This window comes from Mercurialis annua, linkage group LG2 (assembly GCF_937616625.2).
Source record: "Mercurialis annua linkage group LG2, ddMerAnnu1.2, whole genome shotgun sequence".
NCBI lineage: Eukaryota > Viridiplantae > Streptophyta > Magnoliopsida > Malpighiales > Euphorbiaceae > Mercurialis > Mercurialis annua.
Genome location: NC_065571.1, coordinates 10,606,774 through 10,627,289, shown reverse-complemented (window position 1 = coordinate 10,627,289; position 20,516 = coordinate 10,606,774). Strand labels below are relative to the sequence as shown.

Genomic DNA, 20,516 nt, shown 5'->3' with positions numbered 1-20,516 from the left:
ATCAATATATTGTAATGACCGTCTAATAATGAAAAATATAATAAAAATTTGAGCTTTTCTAATAAAAAATATAATAATTTTATTTTCCCATTCTAATAAGAAAATTATAATAAAAAATTTCAAGTATTTTGTATTTAAGATAAGACAACAGTTTAAAAATGTTGCTAGCTTCAATCAAACTGTTGCATTTTCGTAAACTAATGCAGCAGTTTTTCATATATGGCGCCTTATGTCGTTAATTTTGGAATTTTGTTAATTTCTTTGCAACGGTTTTTAACCGTAACCTTTCTGTTGCCTTATTTATATTATTGCAGCAGTATTGAAAGTGTTGCTACGCTAGTGTTGCTGAAAGTGACTTATGTGGTAGTGCCATGTGCTACCTAGGTCACACCCATGATTGTTATGGGTCACGGGCGCAAAAAAAGCTACTTCATAGAAATGCGAAAATTGTGATTTTGAGCTTCAGGTGGTTCAGCGATTGGAAGTTCGTGTTAAATTTGCGAATCACTAAAATTTATAATTTTTTAAACAATTAAACCTTCATTTAATATCATCAAAGTATAACAAATTTATGTATTTTATAAATATCGTAAAAAAAGAGACTAACTCGTTTTATCATTGTTGAAATGTAAAAAAGTTCAAAGTTAAATATTTTTTTATTTATTTGTAGTATTTTCTTTCTAATTTATGTCATCGTATATAAATTAATTTTACATGCTTTTAAGCATTCATGCTAGACGTAGTATTTTTGAATATTAAAAATTGTATTTTCGAGGAGGTTAAATTGATAAAAATTAAAACTTTAAATTTGTAATAGGAAAAATATAGTTTAAAGGTTAATTATAACAAAATAGTATAGTTTAAGGCTTAAATTATACGTTTTAATTATCCTTCACACGCTTTAAAGCGTTTGAATATACGCGTTTTTCCACGTTGGACAAAATGAGATCAGAGAGGCGAAAATATTGAAATTGAGAAATTAAATAAAGTAATATTTATAATTAAGAGGTTTAATAGAAAATAAAAAAAATTCACAGGGAATAAATTGATAAAATTTAAGAGTAATTCGACTAAATATGTAGGTCAAGGATGCCATAAAAAAGGATTTTACTATTCACCGCCCAATTTAATAAGCACCGCCCCTAAAAATTATCATTTTACCCTTTAAGATGTTTGTCCCTCTGGGCCGGCGCCATTTCAGGACACCGACTTTGAATTTTTTTTAAAAAATAAAAAACGTAAAAACGCAAAACCAATCATTTATTGGAAGTTCTCGTCCTCTATCTTAATTAAATTCCGATATTTTTATTGTAAATCGTTATATTCGTTCGACGGATTTTGAACGAGTTAAGAGCATTTGGTTTTTTGTTTTTTAATTTGAAATAGGGTTAAGGGTATTGAGGTAATAATAGTGTGCTAGTAATTTAGAGACTGTTTAATAGTTCACTAAAAAATAATAGTATATCTTTACATCAACACGTTCATGTGAGCATAGTGCTCCACATCAGCACGAGTTATGCTCACGCATACCATCAGTGGTCAAAGTGGCAAAACAATTGAAATTTGTATGTGTAAAGGAAAATCTATTTGCTAAAGTTGTTAAAGAATAAACAATTGAATATAGTTCACCAATAAGGGTAAGCGGCTTGATATCAATTAAATAAAGTTTCGGATTCGAGTTTTTTGAATGTAAAAAATCTCTACACTCATCCACCATACCAGTTGCGCGACACGGGTCGGATTCAGATTAATCAGGGCGAAACCCTGAAAAACGGATAGGCTAACAAAAAAAAATATACAGTTCATAGGTTAATTAAATAACGCATTAAATCTATAATATATAAAGTTAGAATATTCTTGTAGTGTTAATATGTATAAAATGGCAATGACTAAATGCATTCTAAAAGTGGCTTCTTACACTCTTTTTTATAAATAATTAAAAAATAGGAATAAACTATAAAAGAAATATAAAAAACTATTATTGGAGTATATGTAGTTATTTTCGGGTAAAATAAATTTATAATATCTTACTTTTCGGACCTTGATTGTTTTAGCCATTTTTTTATCCGTAGTTTTTAATGTGTCATTTCTTTTGCGAAAGTTGTGAATTGAGTTTTTACCATTTTTTGCAAGTTTAATATATATATATATATATATATATATATATATATATATATATATATATATATTATTTATAAAAAAAAATTATAATATTTTAAAATAAATGTGTGAATATTAAAAAATAAAATAATTATATTAAATTTATAATCTTCTAATTAAACTTTAAATTCAAAAAAATAAGTTTTATATATAGAAAAAATTAACAACTAAATATACTGATAAAGAATCATATTAGTCAGTATAATATAAATCAACTTATATATAAGACAAGATAATTTATATTTTAGTAAAAAAATAATTTTCTACAAAGAAAATTTGTATAAATATATAAAAGTATATATCATAAATAATTTACAAATTAAATTATAAATTATTTTAGTTTATTTTTGAGTATTTTATGGTTTCTGATTATTTGATAAATAAGTCAAAAATTATTATATAAATGAGGAAAATATAATATTCTGTTAAGGAATAAAAACATTGACTAAATTCATTGGTTACCAATTAGAGGAAAAAAAAACAGTCAAAATAGTATTTCTACCATCTCATTTCTAAAAAAAAATTATAAAATGAATTTATTTTTTCTGATTAAAATACAATTTCGATTAGTGATATGTTTTTCATTTTATTATATTGTGTCTAGTATTTCTGAAAGACAGCTTTTTTATTGATAAATAAATATTTTTTTTAGCTTATCTTATATTTTTGATCAAAAAAACCCTTATAATTATATGTTATTATCATGAAAATTTAGTGGCCGCTAAAACGAAAGGCAAGTATTGCCCCTAAAAACTGCACGTTTATGATTATACGTTATAACTCAACATCATGATAGCTAGGCTAGAAAGTGGCCTGGAAAAAGACTTTTTTTTTTAGAGAGATATTTTTATTCAACATTTACGATTGTATGTTGTAATTCAACATCACCATAGATGGGTGAGAAAAAATATGAAATGTTTTTAACATAAAATATTTTCATTCTGGTTTTAAATTTTGGCAATACTATAAATTGGTACTGAAATATTCATTTACGGGTTATAACCAATAGGCTAGCTTCACATACAGCATTATATAAGACTAATTGAAATAGAGTATAGTCTAATTAATGTAGTAAAAGAAAGATATTGAAAATTAAGAGACATGACAATTTACAATAAGTTAGCAACCGCTTACATCCACTCTCCAAAATATTTCCATCTTGAATATTTCAGTACCAATTTATAGTCTGAGTTAGAAACAAAAATCTTAAAAATACAGCACTAAAAATTACCATATTTAGCCTGATTTTTCCTTCTCTGATTTTTTTTTCAAGACCTAGGCGTTTATAAAACTTTTAACAAACAATTTGTTCTTTTGATGCACAGAAAAATCTTACTGATACACAAAATTGCAAGTGTACTATGTCGATAAATCAAGTAATATAATGATAAGTAAAAGTCGAACCCACGAGAAATTGAATTTAGTACCAAAGTAATTAATTAAGAATTATTTGAACTAACAAAGATAAGGTTTGTGTGGTTTTAATTAAAACTAATAAAAACAGAAAATAATAATCTAAAGAATAAACAATTACGACAAATCACTCAGAATATTGCTTTCGTATGGATTATCGATGCCTTACAAATCTAACTTATATCAATCAATTTTAATTGTTACATGCAATGGAGGATAGATCGAAGATACTAGCTCAATATTTCTATATTATTGCTAGCCTATTGTTATAACCCGTTATCCCGAATCACCCTTACTGTCACGGCTTACAGAACGATAGAAGATAAAAGGCAATTTATAAACAACGCATTATCAATTAGTTATCCACATAGACCACATAACGTAAACATGGTAGTCGGTCTCATGTTTTGTAATTATGCCTTGGTTACCCTTTTCCAATTAAATTGCTTAAGTCCCCTCATCACAATTTAATCTAATTTCATGAAATTGTTAGCTACTCAATCACAAGCATTACTCTCAATAACTAAGGATTGCATTAACAAAGAAAGATATAGAAATTAGTTTTCAGAATTTAAATCTAGCATACATACTGCTCACAATATTCCAAGTCAATGAAATTTAGCTAGACATAATTGAATTAACTAAACAATTAATAATAATGAACATAATTAAAACAAGAGATTGAAATAAAATTACTTGAATAAAAACCTGGAATTATTCGGAACACAAGCCTTCGAATCAAAGTTTCGAAGATTTAAGTCTTGAAAATAAACTAAGGACTAAAACGAAATTAACCTACGACAAATTGTTTGTAGAAAAGAAAATAATGAAGAACTAGATAGAATACATGATCTTAAGATGTATTTATATAGTGGAGAAGTCCTTCATGTGTTGCAAGAGTTGTAGTTGAAATCGGGTCCAAATCCTCGTAAAAAAAGGACTTTCACGTTTTAGGTTCGTAGGTAAATCCAGGCCAGTTCCTCAATAGTGTCTGGAGGCACTTTTGAGGAATTGGCAACAAAGGATTCGCAGAAAGTAATCCGGGCCAGTTCCTCAATAGTGTCTGGAGGCACTTTTGAGGAACTAGGCATTTTTTCCAGCTTTTCTCCAATTTGCTCCAAATTACTTCGCTTCACTCCATACGCATAAACCTACAAAATAAATACCTTTTCAAGCATAATATCCTCAAAATATGCAATAATACTATATGAAATAATTGGAAAAACCCTATATAAAATATGCGTATCAAACTCCCCCACACTTAGTTATTTACTTGTCCTCAAGTAAATTAGCACTTTAATTAAATCAAACTTCACAATCCTAGCATAATAAACTTCCCCGAACAAGATTGACATTAAGCGATCAATAACAAATTGAAATATATCATGAAATCGAAATGACTTTGACTTTGATTAATGAAGTGTAATAACTCAAACTAAACATTTATTCACAAAAATTCAATATTACCCATAACTTAATATCAAACACAAAAACTCAACTCCATCATTGCCAAGATGTATCTAAGAATTAAAAAGCATCATAAGAACTTTAAATTTCCAACCACACTCAAACTTTAAAACAAACCTTTTCCTCACAAGATTTCTCTCAATACGCTCATGTATTTGGGGTATGAATTCACTCCTCGTCATCATGATATAAATTGAACCATAGGCTTGCAATTCAAACAAAATTCTACCACTTGAAAATAAATGACAACATGAATCAATAGGTCTTTAATTTTGGTTGTAATGAGGCTAAGGTTTAAGGTAGGATTTAAGGCTTAAATGAGGTTAAATGAGCTAAAATTCAAACAAATTTTTCTTTATCAATCTCAAGACAATAACAATCACTAATTTTTCTCATGAAACTCTAAATAAGAATTCAATTGCTATAATTTTTTTTCAAACCAAATTTTTTCTTTTTCTTTGCTATATATATTTTTTTATTTTTAAGAGCTTCTTTTTTCTTTCAATTCTCTTTGGTTCTCATCTCTTTTTGCTCATCTTTGAATTTTTTGTCAACTATGCTTAGTGAAACATGTTTTTTTCTTTCAATTTTCTTGCTCAAAATTTTAACTCATTGGGTTATCAAAAGAGGAAAATAAAAGAAGGATAAAAGGTGTAAACATGTGTATAATAACAAAAAAAGACTAGACTCAAATTTGGTTAATCCTAATGGGAAATTGTTAGTTTTTTAAGTGGGAAAAAGAAAGGTTATCTAAATGCCCAAATCACACTCATGTCATCACCTATTTCATATGGTCTCAAATCGATTTAGAATTGCAAGTTCTAGCAAATAAATACCAAGTAGCACACTCAAGAAAAAATATTGACACTTTAGGCTCAAAAATCTCACATTCTTAAATGTAGTTTGTAAAAAGCATAATGTGATTAGTCCTTCAAAAATTCTCAAAAAACTTAATTAAAACCTAAGCAAAATTAACTTTGATAAGAGTTGAAATTTTGCCTATCTTTAAATCACAAGTAATAGAAAATTTTGTGCTTAAAAGTTATGCTCAAAAGTTAATAAAAAATATTAAAACAAAACCAACCTTATGATTTCAATCAAATACTTTCAACAAAATTTAAAGATTTCATAATTTCAACTTGACATGGGAATATCTAAACATGCTTCTCAAGTTCTATTTGACCAATCAATGAACTATCCTACTTTTTGGACAACAAAAACTAAGCTAGAAAATTTGAAGTTTTCTCAAGATTAAATATTCTACTAAAACAGAAAATAAAATTGAAAAAAAAAATCCTAATGTACAATAAATAATACCCCCACACTTAAATATCTCATTGTCCTCAATGTATAAATATAAGAAATCAAAGAAGATAAAACAAGATTACTTACCTAGTGTGCACCCTAGTTGATGTAACTTCTAAATTTGATGACTTTGATCTTGTTTGTTACATTAGTTATCATTGCTTTCCAATTTTAATGACCTACAAAATAGACATAAAAAATTTCATGATAATAATGTGAAGGGAAAATCACAAAAAAGAAAAAAACTAAATAAAAGATATGTCTTGGGGTGCCTCTCAAGTAGCGCTTTAGTTAGAGTCCATAGCTAGACTCTTCACATATATTCATTAAGAATACATTCGAACGTGAGAGAGTATTCTTGGAAACATCTTTTCCCTCTTTTCTCTTGTCGGTCCCGTTTTAACTTGGTAGTAGAGAGCATATTCCACTTGAATCACCTTTGGATCAATAATAAATTTAAGAATATAAGGTTCTTCTTGTGGGTTCTCAGACAATATGCTCTCTTTCACATTCTCTTTATAAGACGAATATTCCTCATATGCAACATTTATAGTTGGTTGTTCATCCTCTAAATCTTTCCTACTCTCACTTGAAGATATAGGATAAACTTTCTAATAACACGATTCCTCCATATATTCTTTAAATTGTTCAATATTTTCACTATGGAGTGGTTGTGTTTTCCCTTCAATTTAAATTTCACCTAGAAAACATGAGTTAGAATCACAAGAAAGAGATGATGGGTTAGACTTGATCTCATCCTCGATCGATAAGCAATCATCATCTTTTGAAAGTTGTGCAAACACATGTTTTCCGATAAAAGTTATGTGCTCATTGATTCTTGAATTCCAAGTAGCCGGATCGTCTTCTTCTAAGCACGGAAGACTAAGATGTTCAAGATTGTTGTTACGAGCCCACTCTAAAGCTTGCTCATATATTGATTTATCCTTTTGATCATCAATCACAACCTGAATATTAGTATCACCAAAACTAGAAAACGAGTTAAAAGAATCATTAACACAATAAGAATAATCGGGTGAAGGCAGTGTTGGTGAATAATATGGACAATATGCCCAATCATGATTTCCTTGACACCATTCACAAACTTGAAATTGATTATATTGCATATTATAGTCCATCATATTAGAGTATTGTGCATTAAAACTCTCATATGGATAAGTTGATTCACCAAAATTCATGATGACAACTTATAAACAACATAAATAAATAAGAAACAAAACAGAAAATAAAAGGTGTTCAAAGCAATAATTAATTAAGTTGTATTGATATAAATATCAATTTCCCGGCAACGGCGCCAAAAACTTGATACACAAAATCGCAAGTGTACGATGTCGATAAATCAAGTAATATAATGATAAGTAAAAGTCGAACCCACGAGGAATTGAATTTAGTACCAAAATAGTTAATTAACAATTATTTGAACTAACAAAGATAAGATTTGTGTGATTTTAATTAAAACTAATAAAAATAGAAAATAATAATCTAAAGAATAAACAATAACGACAAATAACTCAGAATATTGCTTTCGTATGGATTATCGATGCCTTACAAATCTAACTTATATCAATCAATTTTAATTGTTACATGCAATGGAGGATAAATCGAAGATACTAGCTCAATATTCCTATATTATTGCTAGCCTATTGGTTATAACCCGTTATCCCGAATACCCTTACTGTCACGGCTTACAGAACGATAGAAGATAAACGGCAATTTATAAACAACGCACTATCAATTAGTTATCCACATAGACCACATAACGCAAACATGGTAGTCGGACTCATGTTTTGTAATTATGCCTTGGTTACCCTTTTCCAATTAAATTGCTTAAGTCCCCTCATCACAATTTAATCTAATTTCATGCAATTGTTAGCTACTCAATCACAAGCATTACTCTCAATAACTAAGGATTGCATTAACAAAGAAAGATATAGAAATTAGTTTTCAGAATTTAAACCTAGCATCCATACTACTCACAATATTCCAAGTCAAGAAATTTAGCTAGACATAATTGAATTAACTAAGCAATTAATAATAATGAACATAATTAAAATAAGAGATTGAAATAAAAATACTTGAATAAAAATCTGGAATTATTCGGAACACAAGCCTTCGAATCAAAGTTTTGAAGATTTAAGTCTTGAAAATAAACTAAGGACTAAAACGAAATTAACCTAAGACAAATTGTTTGTAGAAAAGAAAATAATGAAGAACTAGATAGAATACATGATCTTGAGATGTCTTTATATAGTGGAGAAGTCCTTGATGTGTTGCAAGAGTTGTAGTTGAAATCGGGTCCAAATTCTCGTAGAAAAAGGATTTTCACGTTTTAGGTTCGTAGGTAAATCCGGGCCAGTTTCTCAATAGTGTCTGGAGGCACTTTTGAGGAATTGGCCACAAAGGATTCGCAGAAAGTAATCCGGGCCAGTTCCTCAATAGTGTCTGGAGGCACTTTTGAGAAACTAGACACTCTTTCCAGCTTTTCTCCAATTCGCTCCTAATTGATTCGCTTCACTCCATACGCATAAACCTACAAAATAAACACCTTTCCAAGCATAATATCCTCAAAATATGCAATAATACTATATCAAATACTTGGAAAAATTCTATATAAAATATGTGTATCACTTACTAATACATATAGGCTAATAAGTATTCTGAGTTTAAAAAATACCAACAAATGAAGCTCAATAAAACAATTAAAAGATCAATGCAAAAAACTTTCTGTCACTGGAAGTGGATTTTTTTTAAAAATCACGCTTGAAAATAATGGAGAAGAACATGTACTATTTTTAGACAAAATGTTCAAAATAGCCTCAAAGATATTTTCCAAAAAATTATTTTCAATCCATGTTTGTTAGACTATAAGACAAGGCAATATATTGTAGAAGCTTTTTAAAAACGCATAGTAAAAATATGTAGAAAATTGTTATTCATTTTTTGTCGAAAATTGTTTTTCTCTCACGTACAATTAGTTTGGCCTTTTTTGCACATGTGCATACTACATGACAATCAGTCTCATGTTAGCAATGTTTTTCCAAAACAGTCCTTTAATAAATTTAAGAAGAACGTTCTAGATGCATTTAAACCTTTTAAGTTTTAACTTTTGAAATTCTATTAGATCCACATACCTTTACAAGAAAACCCTATCAACCACTAATGAACAAAATCAACTTGAATTGCTCTTAAATTGGGTTCCTCAATTCCAAAATCTTTGTCTTTCGGTCTAACTTCATCATATTCCAAATTAGCTCCTATTTTTCTCAAAACCCACTTGGAAAAAACATTAGTTATTACTCAATAAAGTTGTGCATCATAAAATTAGGAGTAACCTTTATCTACAATTTCTCCTTTTTTGATGATGGCAAAATTTTGAGAAGTAATTCTGGATAAAAGCTAGAAAATAAGACTAACAATGAATGCATGATATGTATAAAATGCAGATTGAAGAAAATAAAAAATTAGTTTGATTATTATCCATATTAGCCTGGGTATGTTGATTTTTACTTATGTTAGTACGTGTTGAAACAATTGCTCAAAATATATTTAAATTCGATGAGGCTGAGTCGTAGACTAGGTCGCCTTTTTTTAGACGTTTCGCGGCACAGCTCGATGGTGCAATGCTGACCGACAACCGCGAAACAATTGCTCAAAATATATTTAAAATCCGTTTTAGCGACGGATTTTAGCGACGGATTTAAATCCGTCGCTAATTACCGATGGATTTTAGCGACGGATTTAAATCCGTCACTAATTTAAAAAAAAAGCGTAAAAAAATTATTAAATTATATAAATTTTTTATCAAAAAATTATTTAGAAAAATAATTATTAAAAATAATTATCATTTTTTTAATTATATATAATATTATTTAAATAAAACATAAATATATATATTGAAAACATTGTTATTTATTTATTCATTAATAATTATTTAAAATAACTATTAATTATAAAAAATAATTATCTTAAAATGTGGGAGGAAGTATTTGTCATTTTTTAGTTACATTTAAATATAAATATATATATATATATATATATAATAAGAAGCTGAGCTGCTTCAGGTGGAGATACGCGTGGGAGAACTTCAAAATTAAAGAGTAATGAGTGGGAGCAATGAAAAGGATGGGTGACCAACTGGGAAGTTTATAAAAATTGCGAGTGGGTGATGGAGGCAACGGATGGGTAACCGAGGGCGACGGCGACGGGTGGGGGACGGAGGGCGACGGAGTGAGACGGGTGTGTGATCGATTAAATAATAATAATTTATTTTACGATTTAATTTTTTTTTTTGGTAATTAGCGGCAGATTTAAATCCGTCGCTAAAATCCGTCGGTAATTAGCGACGGATTTAAATCCGTCCCTAAAATCCGTCGGCAATTTCTGAAAAATCCGTCGCCAATTTTTTTGGTCCGTCGCCAAAAATTTAGCGACGAGGATTTTGCCGACGGATTGAGTCCGTCGGGATTCCCGACAGACTTCATGCTTTTAGCGACGGAAAAATCTATCGCTAAAAGCAAGCATTTTAGTAGTGGGCGCACTGTTTTCCCTCCAAAGCCCGCCATATTTCGCGACGGCTTAGCGACGTAATAGCCGTCGCTAATTTGGCGGGCTTGCTCCCGCCTTAAATTTTGACGAAATAGCGATATATCTAGTGTCTGTCACTAATTCCGTCGCCAAAATGTGAATTTAGCGACGGATATAGCATCCATCGCTAAAATCCGTCGCAATTTTCATGTTTTCTAGTAGTGGATGTCTGAAGCATACATTTTTATTTACAATGGCCCATAGTTGGAGCGCATATATTAATCAATAAAATTTCAATTTTTATTTAATATTTAATTACATTAACAATTACCAATTAAATACTATAATATATATTTTTATAAACAATTTTAAAAAAAATTAAATATGTATAATAAAAAATTCAAAAAATATTGCAAAATATAAATTATTTTATGTTTTTTTTATAAAATACGGTACTAATTAATTATATAAAATATTATTTTTAATAATAATAAATTATTTATTCTTATAAAAAAATTATTATATTGAATAAAATTATTATTTATGACATTTTTATAATCAATTTAAATGGATAGATGTCAAATTTAGTACGAAGTTTAGCATATGTTACATTTAGTATAAGATATAGCATGACAATAGAACTATATTTTTCATTCTAAATGCGAAATTTAACATTGTAGCTATTTTAGCATAGGAGTGGAGAAGCTCTTATATCATACAGTTTTTTAGGAAAAGGACATCTCGTTATTATAAAATGTAATCAAATGAAAAACAAATGTAAATAACAAGCTGCCTTTCCAATTGATAATTTGCTATTTGCTGAATGAACCACATATGATTCTACTGACGTGGCATTCACTGAATGAGACTGTTCATTGATACAGATCCATCCTATTAAATGAAAAATATAAATATATATTAATAACACTATCACGGAATGTTTAATTTTCCGGGTTTTTGACGGATTAGTGCCTACGAAAATTATAAAATTTCATTTTTGTGCCTGTAAAAAAATTAATTCCAATTTAGTGCCTGGGTCCACTCAATCCGCGATCTAAAATCGCGGATTGAGTGGCAATCCGCGATCTAGAATTGCGGATTGCCCTTAATTACTAATTAGGGGCAATCCGCAATTCATGAATGCGGATTGCATTCTCAAATTATGGTCAATATTGCTTTTTGATGCTTAACTTAAACCAATTACTTATTTATTCCTTCTTGTTTTTGTCTCCATTATCAATAGAAAATATGGTCAATGATCACCTCAATCCTTCATTTCTTTAACTTATACAATATTTCTTTTAACTTAACGTTTAAAATTAATATATAGGTGTCCTAGGAAGTAGGTCGTAATTGTAGGAATTTAAAATTTAAATTTAGGAATAAAATTTTAATAATCGGTTTTGAACGGAACAAATGAAATTTAGAAGGTAAATATATCAAAATTAATATATCAATGTACATCTCTAAATGTAGAGTCAAAAGTTTCGGATAAAACCTAGAAATTAAAATGTCGAAATTTGAAAGTTTTGACGTAATATGAAAGTATATAAGTTATATATATATATATATATATATATATATATATATATATATATATATATATTTATATATATATAAACAAATATAATTTATGTGTGAGGCGAAGAAAGTTTAGGGATTAAATTGAATCTCTTTTTTATTTTTTTTATTATATATATTTCTTAACTTATATAGTTCCGTATTACGTCAAAACTTTTAAATTTCGATATTTTAATTTTGAGGTTTTATCCAAAACTTTTAACTCTACATTTAGAGGTGTACATTGATATATTAATTTTGATATATTTACCTTTTAAATTTCAAATGTTCCGTTCAAAACTGATTATTAAAATTTAAATTCCTAAATTTAAATTTTAAATTCCTACAATTACGACCTACTTCCTAGGACACCTATGTATTAATTTTACACTTAAATAATACGTAAATAATCGAGTTTAATCGAGTATTTAAAGGTTAAGTTAAAAGAAAAATTTAAAAGAAATATTGTATAAGTTAAACAAATGAAGGATTGAGATGATCATTAACCATATTTCCTATTGATAATGAAGACAAAAACAAGAAGTAATAAATAAGTTATTGGTTTAAGTTAAGCACCAAATAGCAATATTCACCATAATTTGAGAATGCAATCCTCATTCATTAATTGCGGATTGCCCCTAATTAGTAATTAAGGGCAATCCGCAATTCTAAATCGCGGATTGCCACTCAATCCGCGATTTTAGATCACGGATTGAGTGGACTCAGGCACTAAATTGGAATTAATTTTTTTATAGGCACAAAAATGGAATTTTATAATTTTCGTAGGCACTAATCCGTCAAAAACCCTAATTTTCCTCCATTCGAATGAAAACGCATGTAAATAAAATCACATAGTAATCAATTACAACATATACTAACAATATATAATATGATATACGCACTAAACCGTATAACTTATTAAAGTCGTGAGGTTAATTTTTTCAACAAACACTTTTTTTAATTCATATATTATATAATTTTTTTTAAATCTTCGAAATCACTGTCATCGTCGTCATGTTCAGCAAGCTTCCTTCGGTTCTTCATAAGATTTTTTTTTATCAAATTCTATTTTTTTTTGCTAGAAGTTGCTTTAAATTTGGGAATAGTGACTTTTTTTTGTTGGGGACTGTTTCAAAATAGACCTAGTTTTCACCATTTTCACAAATTGATTTGTGAAGAAAGGAACATAAATGAAAAGGTTCGTAATTAGAGAAACGGTTAGAAAAGATGGAGTTAAAATTGCCGAGAATCTCTCTCAAATCTTTGATAATGAATCCAAAAATGTGACATGTAAAAGATTGATTCAAATAATCGATTTTTGAAATTTCAAAAGATACAATTGAGAAAAGAAAAGTTAGATTTGAAAGTTGGAACCTAAAATAAAAACCATAAATCTCAAAACTCAAACTTGGTACAGTAATTTTGAGATTACTTTGGGCTAAGCCCCTATATCTATACTATATATAAAAGCACGGATGGGGGGGACAAACACTTTTACCTAATAGCCCTTTCTAATTCATTATAATTAGAGGTATAATGGTAATTACTTAATTAATTATTAAGTTAAGTATAAATTCAATTATTAATGACATTGATTTCATAAAAAAGTTTAAGTTAAATCAAAACATCTTATTATACTCGGTAACATAGAATTCTATTTGTTTCAAACCTTCTTTTCCGTTTCTTAAGCTAACAAAATTGTGAATGCTCACATCAAGATTTTATTTTAACAAAATTAGAGAATGATCAAATTGTGATAGGCTTTGATGGTTTTTTTTCTTAGACATGGATACAAAGATTATTTCACATAATTAATTAGATTCAATTTTAATGCTTAAATTTTTTTAAAGGTCCAATAAATTTACAATTCTCAATGAAATTATCTACTTTTCTAATTATTATATTTATCTAGATCTATTTGATATAATTTAAAAAATTAATCAAAACACCATAATTCAATATAATATGAGTATTTGCTAAGTTTATGATATTATCTTAAAATTATATTCGCCTCTCTTTTAATTTTTTTTACAGATTTTATATTCCTCTAATGTTAGAAATACCAAGTGAAGAAACGTTGAAAGATAAAAAAAAGAAAATATGTTTGCAGTGTTATGAATGTTTGAAAATTACATGTCTTACTAATTTTATCATTTTTTTGCAAATAATCACGCATTACTGCACAGTAATGTGTTAATGAAAAGATGTAAAATGCACATTTAGAATAATCTCTTTAATTTTATCACCCAACAATATATAGTATTTTAAATTTAACCAAAACTCTAATTTCGTATCATATAGTATAATATACAATTATAATCCAACTAAATTTCTATTTTTGTATCATATAGTATAGATTTATAAATATTATATCTGTGTAATTTTAAACTAATTTTAACTAAAAAGATTACAAATCCAAAGAAGTAAAGTATTTTTTTTAATAATTAGGGAGGAAGAACGTTTGTGAAAGAAATACACTATTAGTTATGACGAATTTAATTAGTATAATATTACATTTACTACGCCTTCGATCATTAGTATAATTAATATATAGTCTCAATCCAACTCATAAAAATATTTCATAATTCAGCAAGAATTATGAGTAATTTAATATTAATTATACATAAAATACATCAGTGTAGTGATAAAAAATTATTTTTGATATCAATTAATTTTTAAAATTAATAAATTAAAGTAATATATTTACTTCTAACAAAAAAACTAATTAATTTAATATTTGATTATAAATAAAATATTTTAATATATTTAAAATAAATTTAATTATTACATAATTAAATTGACGAGTTAAATCACGAGCCACGTGCGTAGCACGTAATGCAAAACTAGTAATGTAAAAAAGTCTTGAAGTAATATATTATACTAAAAGTTAATCACATGCCTAAAATCTTTTAACTCTTCTAAACAAAATAAAAAATTCCTTAATTTATAAAAAATTTCAATATTAATAGAATAAAATTTGGTTAATTAACAAATTATGCAATCAATATTAATTAGAAAAATACAATTTTACTATATTCGTAAATTTTAAATTTATAAAATGTAAAATCTATAGATTTATAAAATTTTACCGTTTGGGTTGAACTTAAAAATTATGAATTTATATGGATGATCAAATAATGCATTATCAATAATCCTCATGACAAATGTGTGACCAATAATAATGCATTATCAATACTAATAAAAAGTTCAATAACTTTTTAATAGTAATATATTAAGTGGTTAAATTGATGGTTATACAGGTCCGTCCAATCATAGAAGAGATACAAAGTAAACAATTTGTTTCAAGGTGATTAAAGTGGGGCAGGGTCAAGAAGTAGAGAAGAAACAAAATCTTTTAGCACAACTCCAGCGTTCGTATAGCCATCTTCGTACTTGTACACAACATTGATTACTCTTGCAAGATTCAAAATCCTCGTTAGAACAGGCATAGGAACTGAGGTCGGATACATGCACTCTTCATTGATGTCTTTCCATGCATTTTTTATTTGCTTTCGAAGTTCTCCGACAGCTTCGTCTTCAGTCGCTCCATATTGTTTCATGTAACACTCTATGCTCGAAGCTGCATGCCCTCTCTTTTGCTCGAACTTCATACACAAAAATTAATTTATTAGAGCTTCACGCAAACCGGATCGGAAAAAACTAATTTAATAACTAAAAATGGTTATGAAGCGTGAAATTTGCTTTTATGAGATATGATGTGAAGTATGATATAACATTATTAAAACTTTTTTAGAAAAGAACATAGAGTTTTCGAGAGAAGATACGATCAGTTTGATTGTGGAAACAAATTAGATAAAATTACATTAGTAATGTTTGATTTAAATTTTTTTAATATGTTATTTTTAGTACATGTATTTTTTTTCTATTAAAATTAGTGTTTTTTTTTAAATATTAAATAAGTACTTTTAGCGTTTTTATCACTTGTACGTGCTAAAAGGATAAAAATAAATTAGCATATTGACATAAGTTTCGTTATCAAATTAGAAAAAATGGGTACCATGTGTGAAAATTACATACTTAGCTTGTCTATGTACAATGACAGGACCTGGGATGGCTTTGGCCCTCCAATTTTTCATAATTATTTAAATTAATATAAAAAATTACACCATCTTTCAATTTGGCCCCTAATTTTCAAAAATATCTTCTCATATATAATGCAATAGTGCAATTTGCCCTCTTTCCTGATATAGAAATTTTATCTCTGTTATTGTCCAATGAAAATAAAATAGCAAACTACAGCTGTTATTTAAAAATTATTTTCGACCTTTATAATAGTCTTGTATTGTAACCGAAGATGATTAAAGTACTCATTTGATATACTTTAGAAGTTTGAAAAAGTTGTTAAAAGAAATAAAAGTACAAACATTAAAAAGATATATTTTCAAAAATTAAGGCACCAACATTATAATTATTTCAAAAACTTTTAATATTATACCTTGTGGGACACAATGTCATCCATGAGCCTGCAAATAATTTGTGAGGCTGTTACCATCTTATTAGGTTTTGTGAATAACCAATCAAAGGAGTCTTTGGTTACGATATCTCCCATGCCAAGAAGGGACGTAGTTGCTAGCATTTCATAGGCTGAGGTAACCAATGCGATGGGCATATATTCCTCCATTGTTGGAATGTATTGCTTGTGGAACCACGTGGATTCAACAAAGTATGCTCGCACTTGATTTTTCATCTGCGAAGATAATTAATTAATCAATAAATTTCTTGAATTTCATTTTAATAAATAGATAAAATAATTTAATCTTTCTATCATTATAGTATCAAATTGATGGAGATATTTATGAAAATAATTTTAAGAATTTGATCCATCAATTCTATTTACTCTGACAATTGTATTCAAACAGATAGAGAATCTATTCTTAAAAAAGGTATTCTTCAGTCCCATAAGTTATTTTTACTATTAGTTGGTCCATAATTGAAGTAAATATCATAGATTTTTAATAAAAAATTATATATTATCATTAAGGGTTAATGTTATTAAAATTCACCAATTTTACACGTTATTTTTATTTTAATCACACCGTTTAAAAATCGTCATTTTCATACACGAATTACCAATTTTTCTCAAATTCATACAACGTTTAAAAATCTCATGAAAATTGCCGAATTGGCAACGGGATAGTGACATGTCATAACGAACCGGTAGTGACGCATCAGCAATTTTCACCGGATTGTTGAACGGTGTATGAATTTAAAAACAATTGCTAGTTGGTGTATGAAAATGACAATTTTTAAACGGCGTGATTAAAACGACAAAACATGTAAAGTTGGTGAATTTTTAATGATATTACCTCTATTATTAAAATATTTTTAATTATTTAAATTTTACTATAAAAATAATTAACGGTATTAAATCGAATCTTATTTGTGTTAATTAGACTCGCCCTTCGTAAACATCCTTCTAGCCTGAATAAATAATTTATTATATAATTATAATAACAATTTATCTATATTTATTATGATTTATAAAAGGGAAAAGGGTCATTTAAGCCCTTAAGGTTTAGCTTTAGGATCAAATAAGCCCTCAACGTTCAAAAAGGTTCAAATATGCCCCCAACGTCTTAAAATGTTGACAACCAGGCCCTCGATTTGGACAACCAGGCCCCTAACGTATCATTTATCCGTCAAAATTAGGGGCTTAGTTGTCAACATTTTAAAACGTTAGGAGCATATTTGAACCTTTTCGGACGTTGAGGGTTTACTTGATCCAAAAGCCAAACCTTAGGGGCATAAATGACCCTTTTCCCTTTATAAAATTGAGAGACCGGATTGCTAAAATAATTTTTTGAAAATGTTTTAATCAATTTAACTATAATAATAGATATATAACCGCTTCTTTTGCATAGTGAGAACGGTATAGTGTTCCTTGATTGAGCATGTTTTCTTCAATTTCTGAGTAGACATCCAAAAGTGCGTTGTAGCATTCTTTCATGTAATCAGGTAGCTGATGTACGGCACTTATGTCCCACCTGCGAATGAGATAGATATTCTTACCAATGGAATTGGTGGTCCATACACACAGCCTAAGCCAACAATTTTATCATGCTCTAAAACACTCTAGGTTATATTACTTGGCCTAATTATATACAAAAAACTCAAATGTTTTCTAATTTAACAAATTTAGCCAAAATGTTTAATTCTAATTTTAGGGTTGCCAACAATTTGTCCAATTTACAAAATTTACTTAATTGGTAAGTTTGAAAAGATATGAGAATTGCAGTAAGAATCAAATTTGAGATCTTTCAATAATGAAAACACAAAAAATCAAACCTCTCAATTGCTTGTGTAAAGAGCTCAAGTTCATCAGGGCTACCAAAGACATCATAGATATCATCAATAATGGAAGTCATAGCTATCACTTTCGTCAACATCGTTCTAGCCTGCATAAACTGGGACTCGAAATACGCTCCCAAAATCCAAAAGTAGCATTCTACGACCCTGTCCCTTGCAAAAGGTAGCTTGTTCGCGAAGTCCAATTCTTTCCACCACCTATTTCAAATTATATCACCCGATAGTTTAGTTTAGACTTGAAGAGAGAATAAACACGAATATTAATTAATTTGATCGAAAGAGAGAGCTTAATTGGGTAACACATATATTAACCTACAAGCTATAGTTTATATACGTACTTTGTAATGTCGCTAAGTTCCTTCTGATGCTGCTTTTGCAATATATTGAAGTCTAACTTGGCAAAGGATAGTAAAATTCCATTTCCTTGATAGATAGAGAAGTAATTCCTTGCCTCAAGCCTTGGCAAGCCAGTATGAATAGGCTGCTTTAAAGCATGAGTAATTTGATCCGAAAGAGGAGACCTCAATTGGGTAGCCATGGAGTGAAGATGAGTCCTAGTGAACGTAAGTTCTTCGTCTAATATGTCCTCTCCATGCACCCTCAGGTGTGTAGCTTCGTACAGGCTTAACATTCCTCGAGCATCGTTGAGAAGTGAATCCTTGAACCTCCCTCCGTCATCCTTGAACTTGTCGAAAACATCTGCTTCACCGTAAGAAATCTTTTATATCAAACAAGGCGATGCAACTGACACGGTTACTAACTTGACAAAATGTTATAAGAATATATTTCATCCATTTAATTGACGAGTTACGATTACTTGAAACAAAAATAAAAAAATTGGAATGACTTTGAAATGAATTGAAGTTTTGATACCAAATTGAAACATAGAGCAAACATTAGGTATCATTTAGTCTTTTAACCCGAAAATTTGAGAAGAGCATAAGAGGACATACCGCAAGACATGTTATAGCCTTGTTGTCTAAGTAAACGAAATTTGAGAGAAATGTCATGTAAATCAGAGCCATGGTGAAATGTATCTGCCGCTCCTAAGATTTCATAAATCTCGGTTTCGAAATGGTAAGCGACGCCTAATCGTTGGATTGCATCTACAGTTTCGAATGTTTTTGAAGCGTTATCCGTACTCTCCATTAGCATCTTTCTCACTTGTTCCTTGAGTGTTTCATGCTCCATTATGTCACTTGTTCGCTATATTTATAAACAACAAATTAATAAGATGATATCTCTATTTTCTCTTATAATTATTTTAAAAAATTTATAGTTTACCGTAAAATTGTTATCATGATCAAAGGAAAGAAAGTGGTTTCCCCAAATGCTAGGTTGAAAATTTGCAGATCGACGAGTAGCTGCAATGGCTGAAACTTGAATAGACATTTTCTTACTTTATTTTAGTATTTGATTTCTTGAATTGTGAAACTAATAAGCTGCAGTCCTATTGGATAGCTAATAAGGTTTCTCCACTCAGGTATTTATAGAGAAGGACTCCCAACAGGCTGGGGAGAATTTTTATGGACTAAAATGAGAAAATAAATTTATATGTTCATTTTACTTTTTTCTTTTTAAGAATGTTATATTTATAGAATTTTAAAAGTTGGAGTAGTGACATAGGCATTATAATATAGACTTAACTTATTATATGATTTTATCCATCGGATCATCGGCAGTTTTCAACTATATAATTAGTTATTAAATAATTAATTTGCTTTTTCCTTTTAACCTCTAAA

At 28.5% G+C, this 20,516-nt stretch overlaps 1 protein-coding gene across 1 annotated transcript; it reads right to left on the bottom strand.

The window, feature by feature from the left end:
- Nucleotides 1-15,629: 15,629 nt before the first annotated feature.
- LOC126669419 ((-)-germacrene D synthase-like) lies at nt 15,630-20,309 on the bottom strand. Its single transcript, XM_050362880.2, has 7 exons — nt 20,059-20,309; nt 19,728-19,980; nt 19,113-19,473; nt 18,754-18,972; nt 18,314-18,452; nt 16,904-17,155; nt 15,630-16,052 (listed from the first exon to the last, which is right to left on the bottom strand). Exons 1-7 carry the CDS (start codon nt 20,164-20,166, stop codon nt 15,759-15,761), a joined length of 1,626 nt encoding a protein of 541 aa, XP_050218837.1. The 5' UTR covers nt 20,167-20,309; the 3' UTR covers nt 15,630-15,758.
- Nucleotides 20,310-20,516: the final 207 nt, after the last annotated feature.

Coding starts and splice junctions, on each gene's coding strand:
- LOC126669419 (XM_050362880.2), bottom strand. CDS start 20,166: ATGTCTATTCAAGTTTCAGCCATTGCAGCTACTCGTCGATCTGCAAAT. Junction 19,981..20,058: donor ATCATGATAACAATTTTACG/GTAAACTATAAA, acceptor TTATAAATATAG/CGAACAAGTGACATAATGGA. Junction 18,453..18,753: donor TTTACACAAGCAATTGAGAG/GTTTGATTTTTT, acceptor TCTCATTCGCAG/GTGGGACATAAGTGCCGTAC.